This window comes from Equus asinus, chromosome 21 (assembly GCF_041296235.1).
Source record: "Equus asinus isolate D_3611 breed Donkey chromosome 21, EquAss-T2T_v2, whole genome shotgun sequence".
NCBI lineage: Eukaryota > Metazoa > Chordata > Mammalia > Perissodactyla > Equidae > Equus > Equus asinus.
Genome location: NC_091810.1, coordinates 77,957,694 through 77,970,911, shown reverse-complemented (window position 1 = coordinate 77,970,911; position 13,218 = coordinate 77,957,694). Strand labels below are relative to the sequence as shown.

Below are 13,218 nucleotides of genomic sequence, written 5' to 3'. Positions count from 1 at the left end.
TTGACTTTCTCCCTCTGACTTATTGCACTCAAGGTCCATCCATGTTGTTACAAATGGCCGGATTTCATCATTTCTAATGGCTGAGTAGTATTCCCTTGTGGATATATACCACATCTTCTTTATCCATTCGTCCCTTGATGACCACCTAGGTTGCTTCCAAGTCTTAGCTATTGTGAATAATGCTGCAATGAACATAGGGGTGCCTGTATCTTTACATATTCTTGTTTTTATGTTCTTTGGATAAATACCAAGCAGTGGAATAGCTGAATTGTATGGTAGTTCTATTCTTAATTTTTTGAGGAATCTCCATACTGCTTTCCATAGTGGCTGCACCAGTTTTCACTACCACCAGCAGTGCATGAGAGTTCCCTTCTCTCCACATCCTCTCCAACACTTGTTTCCTGTCTTGTTAATTATAGCCATGCTGACCAGAGTGAGGTGACATCTCATTGTAGTTTTGATTTGCATTTCCCTGATAGCTAAAGATGTTGAACATCTTTTCATGTGCCTGTATGAGTTCTTTATATATTTTGGACATTAACCCCTTATCAGATATATGGCTTGCAAAGACATTCTCCCAATTCTTAGGTTGTCTTTTCATTTTGTTGATGTCAAAGAGCGTACTGCCTATGTTTTCTTCTAGAAGTTTCATGATTTCAGGTCTTACATTCAAGTCTTTAATCCAGTTTGAGTTAATTTTTGTGCATGGTGTAAGATAATGGTCTACTTTCATTCTTTTGCATGTGGCTGTCCAGTTTCCCAACACCATTTATTGAAGTGACTTTCCTTTCTCCATTGTATGTTCTTGGTTCCCTTGTCAAAAATTAGCTGTCCATAGATGTGTAGGTTTATTTCTGGGCTCTTGATTCTGTTCTATTAATCTGTGTGTCTGTTTTTGTGCCAGTACCATGCTGTTTGGGTTACTATAGCATATTTTAAAGTCAAGGAGTGTGATAACTCCAGCTTTGTTCTTTTTTCTCAGGATTCCTTTGGCTATTCGGGCTTTTGTTGTTCCATATAAATTTTAGGATTCTTTGTTCTATTTCTGTGAAAAATGTCATGGAACTTTGGTAGGGATTGCAATGAACTTGCAAATTGCATTAGGAAGTATGGACATTTTAACTATGTTAATTCTTCCAATCCAAGAGCATGGAATATCTTTCCATTTCTTTGTGTCTTCTATTTCTTTAAAAAATCTTTTATAGTTTTCAGTGTACAGGTCTTCCACCTCTTTGGGTAACGTTATTCCTAGGTATTTTATTCTTTTTGTTGCCATTATAAGTGGGATTACATTCTTAATTTCTCTTTCTGCTACTTCATTGTTAGTGTATAGAAACGCAACTGATTTTTGTATATTGATTTTGTATCCTGCAACTTTACCATATTCATTTATTATTTCTAAAAGTCTTTTGGTGGATTCTCTAGGGTTTCAATACATGAAATCATATTATGTGCAAATAGTGACAGTTTCACTCCTTCCTTTCCAATTTGGATCCCTTTTATTCCTTTTTCTCCCCAGATTGCTCCGGCTAGGACCTCCAGTACTATGTTAAATAAGAGTGGCAAAAGTGGGCAACCTTGTCTGGTTCCTGTTCTTAGAAGGAGAGCTTTCAGTTTTCCTCCATTGAGAATGATATTAGCTATGAGTTTGTCATATATGGCCTTTATTATGTTGAGATGATTTCCTTCTATACCCATTTATTCAGAGTTTTTATCATAACTGGATGCTATATCTTGTCAAATGCTTTCTCTGCATCTATTGAGACAATCATGTGATTTTTATTCTTCATTTTGTTAATGTCTTATATCACATTGGTTGATTGGCGGATGTTGAACCGTTCTTGCATCTTTGGAATAAATCCCACTTGATCATGGTGTATGATCTTTTTAACGTATTGTTGTACTCAATTTGCTAGTATTTTATTGAGGATTTTTGCATTGATGTTCATTAGTGATATTGGCCTGTAATTTTCTTTTTTTGTATTATCCTTGTCTGGTTTGGGTATCAGGGTAATGTTGGCCTCATAGAATGAGTTAGGAAGCTTCCCCTGTCTTCAATTTTTTTGGAAGAGTTTAAGAAAAATAGGTATTAAGTCTTTAAATGTGTGGTAGAATTCGCCAGGGAAGCCATCTGGTCCTGGACTTTTAATTGTTAGGAGATTTTTGATTACTGTAAAGATCTCCTTACTGGTGATTGGTTTATTCAAATTCTCAATTTCTTCTTGATTCAGTTTTGGAAGTTTGTATGATTCTAAGAACATGTTCATTTCCTCTAGATAATCCAATTTGTTGGCATCTAGCTTTTCATAGTATTCTCTTATAATCTTTTGTATTTCTGAGGTGTCCATTGTAAATTCCCCTCTTTCATTTCTTCTCTCTTTTTTTCTTCGAGAGTCTAGCTAAATGTTTGTCAATTTTGTTTACCTTTTCAAAAAATCAGCTTTTAGTTTCATTGATTTTTTTATAATATTTTTAGTCTCTATTTCATTTATTTCTGCTCTGATTTTTATTATTTTCTTCCTTCTACTGATTTGGGGCTCTGTTTGCTCTTCTTTTTCCAGTTCCTGTATGTGCACTGTTAGATTGTTTATTTGAGATTTTTCTTGTTTGTTGAGGTAGGCCTATATTGCTATAAACTTCCCTCTCAGAATCGCTTTTGCTGAATCCCAAAATTTTTGCATGCTGTATTTTCATTTGTCTCCAGGTTTTTCTTTTTTTTTTTTTGAGGAAGATTAGCCCTGAGCTAACACCTGCTGCCAATCCTCCCCTTTTTGCTGAGAAAGACTGGCCCTGAGCTAACATCCATGCCCATCTTCCTCTACTTTATATGTGGGACGCCTGCCACAGCATGGCTTGCTGAGCAGTGCCATGTCCGCACCCGGGATCCAAACCGGCAAACCCCGGGCCGCCGAAGCACAATGTGCCAACTTAACTGCTGCGCCACGGAGCTGGCCCCTCCAGGTATTTTTTTATTTCCACTTTGAATTCTTCACTGACCCAATCATTGTTCAATAGCATTTTGTTCAATCTCCACATATTTGTGGCTTTTCTGATTTTCTTCCTGTAGTTGATTTCTAGTTTCATACCTTTGTGGTCATAAAAGATGCTTGGTATTATTTCAATCTTCTTCAATTTATTGAGACTCATTTTGTAGCCTAATATGTGATCAATCCTGGAGAACATTCCATGTGCATTTGAAAAGAATGTGTATTCTGCAGTTTTTGGATGGAATGTTCTGTATATAAGTCCATCTGGTCTAATGGGTCATTTAAGACCACTCTTTCCTTATTGATCTTCTGTTTGGATGATCTATCCATTGGTGTAAGTGGAGTGTTGAAGTCCCCTACTATTATTGTGTTACTGTCTATTTCTCCTTTTATGTCTGTTAATAACTGATTTATATATTTAGGTGCTCCTGTGTTGGGTGCATAGATATTTTACAAATGTTATATCCTCTTTTTGGATTGTTCCCTTTATCATTATGTAACGTCCTTCTTTGTCTCTTGTTACAGTTTTTGTTTTAAAGTCTATTTCGTCTGATATAAGCATTGCTACCCCAGCTTTCTTTTCTTTGCCCTTTGCATGGAGTATCTTTTTCCACCCCTTCACTTGCAGTTTGAGTGTCTTTAGGTCTGAGGTGCATCTCTTGTATGCAGCATATATATGGGTCTTATTTTTCATCTAATTGGCCACCCTACGTCTTTTGATTACAGCATTTACTCCATTGACATTTAAAGTAGTTATTGATAAATATGTACTTATTGACATTTGTTACTTTTTTTCTGGGTGTTTTAGTAGTTCTTCTCTGTTCCTTTCTTCTTCTCTTGCTCTCTTCCCTTGTGGTTTGATGGTTTTCTTTAATATTATGTTTGGGTTCCTTTCTCTTAATTTATTGTGTATTTATTATAGGTTTCTGGTTTGTCATTACCATGAGGTTCATATATAATAACCTACATATATAGCAATCTATATTAAGTTGATGGTCTCTTTAGTTTAACCTCTTTCTAAAAGCTCTACTCTTTTGCTCCCCTCCTCCCACATTTTATGTTTTTGATATCATATCTAACCTCTTTGTGTGTGTGTGCATGTATCCATTACCCTCTTATCGTGGAAATAGGTAATTTTAGTACTTTTGTCTTTTGACCTTCATATTATCTTCATAGGTGGTTGATCTGCTACCTTTACTGTATTTTTGCCTTTACCAGTGATTTTATTGCTTTTTGTTTTTTGGATAATTTCCTTATTCCTATCTGTGGTCTTCTCTTTCCCACTTAAGTAAGTCCCTTTAGCATTTCTTGTAAGACTAGTTTTTTGGTGATAAACTCCTTTAACTTTTGCTTCTCTGGGAAACTCTTTATCTCTCCTTCCACTCTGAATGATAGCCTTGCTGGGTAGAGCATTCTTGGCTATAGGTTTTTTCCTTTCAGCACTTTAAATATACTGTGCCACTCCCTTGTATCCTGTAAGGTTTCTGCTGAGAAGTCAGCTAATAGCCTTATGGGGTTTCCTTTGTATGTAACTTGTTGCCTTTCTCTTGCAGCTTTTAGGATTCTCTCTTTATCTTTAATTCTTGACATTTTAATTATAATGTGTCTTGGTGTCGGCCTCTTTGAGTTTATCTTGTTTGGTGCTCTCTGTGCTTCCTGTACCTGGATGTCTGTTTCTTTCCTTAGGTTAGGAAAGTTTTCAGCTATTATTTCTTCAAATAGATTCTCTTCCCCTTTGTCTCTTCTCCTTCTTGAACACCTCTAATATGAATATTAGTGTGCTTGATGTTGTCCTAGAGGTCCCTTAGGCTGTCCTCATTCTTTTTAATTCTTTTTTCTTTTATATGTTCAGCTTGAGTGAATTTCCTCTAGTCTTTTGTCCAGCTCACTCATCCGTTCTTCCATATCATCTGCTCTGATATTGAGTCCCTCTAGTGAATTTTTCATTTTCAGTATCATAGTCGTCATTTCTTATTGGTTCTTTTTTATATTTTCCAGTTCTTTGTAGATGTTCTCACTGAGTTCATCCATTCTTCTCTCAAGATCAGTGAGCATCCTTATGACTTTTTGTTTGAACTCTTCATCAGGTAGATTGTTCATTTCTGTTTCATTTAGTTCTTTATCTGGGGTTTTGTCCTGTTCCCTTACTTGGAATGTATTCCTTTGCCTCCTCATTTTGCCTCTTTCTCTGTGCTTATATCTTTGTACTAGGTAGATCAGCTATGTTTCCTGATCTTCAAGAGGTGGCCTTATGTCAGAGATGCCTTATAAGGCCCAACAGCGTGCTTCCTTCTCATCACCAGTTCCAAATGTTCCAGGAGTGACCCATGTGTGGGCTACGTATGTCCTTCTGTTGTGGTAGGGTTGCCCTTGCTGCAGCTGCCCAGGGAGGCTAGGCTATCCCCCTGGCCAGCTGGTTGTAATGCACAGCTGTGTGTAATTGCTACGGACCCTTAAGTCACATTATTGTATATGCAGAGCACCAGAACAGTTGGCTGCAAGGTCTAATAACACATTTCTGTTGCAATCTTTCTGTTAAGTGAGTAGGCCCCCAGCATGGCTGGTTGTTAGGCTCAGGGGCTTACAATTGCTGTAGGCCTCCAGCCCACAACGCTGTTGTCAGCTATCTCAGGACTTCAGCTGAGTGGAGTCAGCCCCCTAGGCACAGGAGCACCCAATTATTTCAGGCTTTGGAAGGTGGGGCCGATCACCTATGTGGCTGTTTGAGTAGTCCAAGTCTTCTGTAGCTGACAGGTCCCACCACCCACAGGGCCACACACACCATCAACACAGTCCTGCCCTGTGCATGTGCCCTGACCCCCTGAAGTGGACCCAGTAGCCCCACTGCAGAGGCCCCACAAACTCCATCTACTCCTTGTGCATGCTCTGCCCTGCAGAAATGGACCCATTCACACAGCAGCTGCAGAGGACCCAGGCACCCCAAATATGCAGGCCCACAATTTGTCCTAGGGCTTGCTGTTGAGTGGGGCCAGTCCTTGGGTGGGCTGCCTGCCCTGGCAGAGCTGGATTAAATTGGTACTCTAGTGGGTGGGGAAGCCCCTGGGCTAACAAGCCAGGGGAAGAATTCCAATGGCATTTGCCAGTGTCTGTGTCAGCACACCTGTACTAGGTCACCATAATGGCTGCCACCAATGTCTCAGTCCCTGGAGAGGTCTCACCTCTCACCAAGTTGCTCCCAGAGCCTGTCAGGTGAGTCTCGTCACCAAAGGACTGTACATCTTTCTTTCTGGTGATTTCAGGTTGCTTTCCAAAATAGCTGAATTTGTGTGTGGGCCCTTTAAGAGCAAGCTTTTTTTTTCCTTATGTCCAATAGCTTTTCTGGGGGTATTCCCCATTGTTGTTAGTAGCCAGCAAAGCCAGATATTATGACACTTGTCTTGGTTGTGCTGAGTCCAAGAGCTCCTTATAGCAGTAGTACTCCTTTGCTCAGCTCCCCCACTCCTCCAGGGAAGGCTGCATACCTTAAGATTGCTCCCAGCCACCCATGAAGCACCGCAGCTCATGAAGGTGGCATTTTTTGTCTCCAGAAAGGAATTTCTGCCTCTTCTACCTCAGTCAGCACTGTCCATTTTTGCAAAGGTTCTTTTTATCTGCTTTTCAGTTCTCTCTCAGGGATAATTGTTCCCATTGTAAATTTGTTGTGTCCATGGGAGGAGGCGAGTTCAGAGTCTGCCTACACCATCATCTTGACACCAACTCTACTGTTTCTTTTTTTTTTTTAGATAATTTCCTTTTGCCTTTTTATTCGTTTTTGTTTGTTTGTTTGTTTTCCTGGGAAAGATTCACCCTGAGCTAACATCTGTTGCCAATCTTTCCTTTTTTTTTTCCCTCCTCAAAGCTCCAGTACACAGTTGTATATTCTAGTTGTAAATCCTTCTATGTGAGCTGCCACCACAGCATGGCTACTGACAGATGAGTGGTGTGGTTCTTCAACTGGGGAACTGGGCCACTGAAGCAGTGAGAACACCAAAGTTTAACCACTAGGCCATCAAGGCTGGCTCTGACTGTGTTTCTCATTCAGATATTAAGATCTATCATGTTTAAAAATTGGCCTCCCTCACAGAAGTTTCTTAAAGCTATTGATTATAACCACAATTTAATGGAAATAATAACATCACCAAAAGTTATTCAAATGCTGGGCTGGTTCAAGTTGTTTTATGAGAAATGGGGATAACATTAATAATAATATCCTATGTTGTAGATGAAATGTGGAAACGTATACAAACTGTTCAGCCCTCTGTACAGCACATAGGAAGCTCTCAATATACGTTAGTTGTATTTGTTACTACTGAAGTTATGTAATAATTTTTTATGACCTTAGAATATCTGATTAACTTAATATATAACTAAGTCTTCAATGTGTAAGCAATGCATAAGTTACTATTCAAACCACCACCTCATAGTAGGTAAATTTTTAAAATAAGAATTCATGAGTCGGAAAGACCAAAGATGGCCACAACAAAATCTCTATGCTCTTCTGCTATGTGGCTTTGCCACTCCTTCATCAAGATGAGGAGTCTAACTCCTCCCTCCTCAACCTCACCCCTTGAATACGGTCTGGATTTAGTGACTCACTTGTACCCAATAGAATGTGGCAGACAAGTTACTGCCTGACTTCTGAGGCTCACTCAGAAGCCTTGCAGCTTCAGCCTTGGTCTCTTGCAATACTCAGTCTCAGGATGGACCCTCCCTGTTGAGTGCTCCCTCTTAGACCCAGCCACAATACAATTCCCACTCAGCCTGTCCTGCCACCATCCCAGCCTAGCCGAGCACCAGACCCATTAGAGGGGAAGCCATCTTGGCAGTTGGTCCTCCCAGATGGTCTAGTCAGCCCCTCAGCCCCCAGACTCATAGCAAAGAGCTGCCCCACTGTTCCCTTTTCAGTTTCTCCACTCACAGAGTCCCTGAATGTACAGTAGTCCCCACTTCTTGCTTTCCATGGTTTTAGTTACCTGTGGCCAACCATGGTCTGAAAATGTTAAATGGAAAATTCCAGAAATAAACAATTCAGAAGTTTTAAATTGTGCACCCATTCTGAGTAGTGTGATGAAATCTCATGCTATGTCCTGCTCTGTCCCACTGTGAATCATCCCTTTGTCCAGCATATCCACACTATATATGCTACCCACCCGTTAGTCACTTAGTAGCCATCTCAGTTATCAGACCGACTGGCTCCCATATCCAGTGCTTATGTTCAGGGAACCCTCATTTTACTTAATAATGGCCACAAAGCACAAGGGTAGTGATGCTGGCAATTTGGATTTGCCAAAGAGATACTGTAAAGTGCTGCTGTAAGTGAAAAGGTGAAAGTTCTCAACTTAACGAAAGAAAAAAAATCATATCCTGAGGTAGCTAAGATCTACGGTAACTTTTATTACAGTATATTGTTATAATTGTCCTATTTTATTATTAGTTATTGTCATTAATCTTTTACATGCCTAATTTATAAATTAAACTTTACCATAGGTGTGTATATGTAGGAAAAAAACATAGTATATATAGGGTTCTGTACTACCCACGGTTTCAGGCATCCACTGGGGGTCTTGGAATATATCCCCTTTGGATAAGGTGGGGGACTATTTGAGTAAAATAATTGTTGTTTTACAGCACTAAGGATTTTTTTGGAGGGAAAGGAGGAGAGAGTAGTAATAAATAACAAGAACAGTGAGTTAGTTATTTGTCCCTATATGCTTTCAATTTGAACTACAAATTATGAGCCCCATTCTGAAATTGTTCCATCTGCAAGAGAGATGTTTGCTGCTGAGCAGAACAATCTGACCCGCTTTGCAGGGAAACAGTATTAAAAGCCATTCAGAGGACAACACATTTTGAAGTCACCTTCTCTTGGGAAAAATGAAATGAAAAGAAAATGAGACCAACTAGAGCTGCACTGGCAGATACAGTAGCCATTAATCACACGCGGCTACTCAGCACTTGAAATGTGTGTGTCTAGTCGAAATTGAGATGTGCTGTGTGAATTACACACTCGATTTCAAAGACAGTATACTAAAAAGAGTAGGATGTCTCATCAATTTTTATATTAGTTACATGTTGAAATGATTATATTTTGGATATATTATGTTAAATAAAATATATTATTAAAATTAACTTCACCTGTTTCTTTTTATTTTAAAGTGGCTGCTATAAAATTTTAAATTATATATGTCACTTGCATTATATTTATAGCTCTGTACTAGAGGGTCTTTATAAAACATCTTGGTTTTAGGATGTTAAGACAGCAGAGAAGGAGGACAAAACCATCTCCCACCCTAAACCGACAAGGGCTTATTTATACCACTTGTCTGAAATTGGTGTCAATGATGCTAATAATGGGTTGGTCACCTTAAATTATCCTCTTAACTTTGGCCAGGCTCATTGAACCAAAGGCCAAGCAGAAAAAATAAAACAACACTTAAAGTATATTTTAAAACATCAAAAAAATAGGAAGGAATATTTTCACTACTCCTAAACAAAGTAGCAAAAGTCCACAATTCACATTTCTGAATGTATTTCTAACGTCTAAGACTATGCTTACTGAAGTAAAATAAAGAGAGAAAAGTTGAGTAGTTCTCCCATAAACATAATCAAAGAAATGGATCGGCTTACATAGGTCTCAGCAGCTGCATTTTTCTCTGATTTCTGCTTATTTTCAAGTTCAGGCAGCCTTAAGGTTCAGAGTAATAAAACAGTGGGCTACTCTAAATGGAGCAATGAGAACACTAATACTTATATAGACTAGCAGTTTGAAGTTTGGTTCGAGAACCCCTCAGGTCCCCCAAACCCTTTTGGGAGGGGGTGCTCACAAAGCTAAAACTATTTTCCCAATTACACTAAAATGTTATTATCTTTTTTTACTCTTATTCTCTCCCAAGTGTACAGAAGAGTTTTTAAGAGGCCACATAGCAAGTGACATCACAACAGACTGAATACAGAATACACGAATCTAGCTGGCTCCTAATAACCCAGACATTAAAGATATTTGAAAACACGTAAAACAATGCCACTCTTCTCACTCTATATTTTGTTATTTTTGGTAAAGGAATATGTCATTTATGTTAACATATAGTGGGGTTTTGTTTTGTTATTTTGAAATTAAAAAAATTAAAATTCTCTCAATTTTAATTTGTAATGTGGTAAATATCAGTAGATAGAAACCACATCAACAAAAGCTCTTTGAGATCCTCAACCATCCTTGAGAGTATAAAGGTATCCTGAGACCACAGAGTTTGAGAACCAGTGGTATGTATAAGTCAGTTTTAAAATAGACACCTGTGGCAAAGAGGTTTTCTGTAACTTAAAATTAACTAAAATAAACCATGGGGTTTTTAAATCCTTCTGTTATCTATGTGTTGTAATAAAAATGGTCCCTCCCACATCCCAGTCGCCTAGCTAATAATTCTCTCTGTATAAACAGCTCTCTCCACACGCACACGATAGATAGCTTTCCCTTGCCCAGCTCATTCCCCGGGATGTGTCCATGGTCATAGGGAAGCCATTGGTGGGTAACGACACCTCCACCATCTTCTCCCACTCAGAGAGGCATCTGAGCGGCCTTGTTATAAGAATGGCGTTGGATTCTTTACAATTTAGTCAAACCACTACAAACACAGCTACCTCATTAACAGTAATAAATTACCTACAATTTAGCTCATGATTAACAACTACTATTACATGCAGCAGATTAGACACAGACCACATTTTCAGTTATCTCAAGTTCACTGATTAAAAAACAAAATGACCATACTTCATCACTGCACATCTTTGAGACTATATCTTTACAAAGTTTATCCACTTGACATTTGTTATAATAAATGGTTATTTTTAGATGGATGGCATACCTACTTTAAACGGCTTAGATGAGAAAACTTTCATGACTTAAGCGCAATTAAGTTTTGCTAATACCTGACCCATTTTACCACATTCCTTTGAAGGAAAAAACAAGACTCAGTACTTACACGTCCACCTTCTTCACCAGGATAACCAGGTAATCCGTCAGAACCCTTCTCTCCCTGAGAAGAAAACCAATTGAAATAAATAACTTAAACTCTAAAGTCTTCATTTCTCAAATCTACCTGAAATAAAAATTGTTACTAGTAGATACACTGGTCTCACTGAGTTGACATTTCATTGAGATTCTGCTAAGTGGTGGGCATGATGTGCAGAGACCTACAGAGACAAAGAGTCTTGGTCTGTGTTAAAGTAAAAACTTGAATACCTGTTTGTCTTCATAGTCCATACATCAACATATTCTGATTTTTCTAAAATATCTTTTTAAGCCATCCTATTGTGAAAATCCAAACCAAAACTAGTTTCTACTTAATAGTTTAAGGAAAATGGTTAGTACTGTTCAAGAGGTCTTTGACATTATTTTACAAAATATCAGTAAGCAAAGGTGTTAATGCCCATGATGAGAAATGGTTGTTTACTTCTGTATGACTCAGCTATTTAGTCTCCTTTTTTTTTTAAAATACTTCTTCTGAGATACCTAAACACACAAACCATTTCCTCGCAAGGAAGTTTGGCTTGCCATTTTATAGCCGGATGTGTTTATTTAGTCTAAAAACTGGTCAATGAGATATAGCAGCCATGGTCTATTTGTGATCAAGAAAGACATAAAAGTCAATCAACCACTGAATTCTAGCAAACAGAAAGAGCGGAGAAGTCAAGATTTCAGTGCCCTTGAGTTGCAGAGAAAATATATCAACAGGTTCCCAAGTTTGATTTTCTGATTCTCCAGCCTGATATTAAAGAACAATGGGGCGGGGGGGCAGAATCCAGTGCTAAGTCATAACTACAATTTATTTTTCAAAAAGTAACTATACACTTTATACTGTGCTAAAATGAGACTGATCCGCAAAGTCATTAAGAGCTCATTGCAACAATCTCATGGAAAACCTTAGAAAGAGAGAATGTAAAATGATGGGCAAAGCCGGTGGATTTGACTCAACCTTACATGGGGATTTGTGGTGATACCCCCCCATAAAGCTATAGTCCCTGCGAGAATGGAACTTTGTCAGCCCTGGATATCTGAGGACCGTTTCTAACGAGATATTCTCCCTTAAAAGTGTGAAGTAGTAATTTTCCTATCAGTTAACCCTGGAGCTAGAGAAATGCAAGTTAACCACTCATGAACCACTGACTGTATCTTTCCTCAGAGTTGAATGCTATAATATAAAATGTTAGATAGGAGACAATTTTGTAGACAAGCAGAAACGTCTGTGCAGTGGTGGAATATGTGAAAGCATTTCTCAGATAAACATAAGTAGGCAGCATCCTATAGTGGAAAGAATGTGAGACTTAGTGTCAGGTTGGCATAGGGGTTTAAATCCCAAAATGCCTCTTCTCAACTGTGTGACTTTGGGAAAGTGATGTTCCCTCTCTGACCCTCAATTTCACACCTGTAATATAACATTTACCTCAAAAGTCTGGTAAGAGGACAGAATTAGAAAAGGTGTGTCAAAGACATAACACAAGGCCTGATATGTTGTAGATACTAAAACGTCATCTCTCTCCTTCCCCCATCCACACCCAAGGAATTCTCACCTTCCTGCCAGGGCTCCCACCATCACCTCTGTGCCCATCTTCTCCAAAACACTTTACACACATATTGCAGCATGTTCTTTCTACGATTGTGTTCTGAAAAACAGAATCCATATCACATGTAATTTTTTCACCTGTGTTAATCTACATCACGCTACACACTAAAGAGACAAAATTCCCTCAAGGTTTTAAAAAGTATTAGAATTAATAGACCTAGTGAAGGATGGTGTTAAAAAAAAAATACTTACAAGTTGCTTCACTAAGATGCTTGAGAGGGATCGCAGTTTGACACTCAGAGGTTGGTTATATGCAAATCCTCTGCCAAATTCTAGCTCCTGGAGCTCTTCTAATCTATGCACACCCTCCAGGCCAATAATGAGGAGTCCAGAGAATCCTTCAAAATACCAACAGGTGGGCAATTTATTTGCATGTCTTTTGAATGGTCTGTCTTTTTCTCAGCCTCAGATCTTTGTCCATCATCCTACCCTTCCCATATCTTTCACCTGTCTTGTCTCAAACTGCACTTCTGTTAAAATCAGAACTAGCTTATGGCGTGCCTTCTTAAAGAATTGATCTGATAATCTTTCAGTCCTACCGGCTGAAAGTTAAGCAGTTAGGTAGAACCACAAAGGATTCTCAGCTCTCTGATAGCCGCTACTTCTATTTCTCA

At 38.6% G+C, this 13,218-nt stretch overlaps 1 protein-coding gene across 2 annotated transcripts in view; it reads right to left on the bottom strand.

Moving 5' to 3' along the window:
- LOC106842755 (collagen alpha-4(VI) chain-like) overlaps positions 1–13,218 on the bottom strand; it is a 98,221-nt gene that overhangs the window by 48,058 nt on the left and 36,945 nt on the right. For both annotated transcript variants that reach the window (XM_014859458.3, XM_014859459.3), the window contains 3 exons: positions 12,797–12,942; positions 12,552–12,644; positions 10,964–11,017 (listed from right to left, as the gene is read on the bottom strand). In XM_014859458.3, coding sequence (XP_014714944.3) covers positions 10,964–11,017; positions 12,552–12,644; positions 12,797–12,942 — 293 coding nt within the window. The remainder of the gene's footprint in view (positions 1–10,963; positions 11,018–12,551; positions 12,645–12,796; positions 12,943–13,218) is intronic.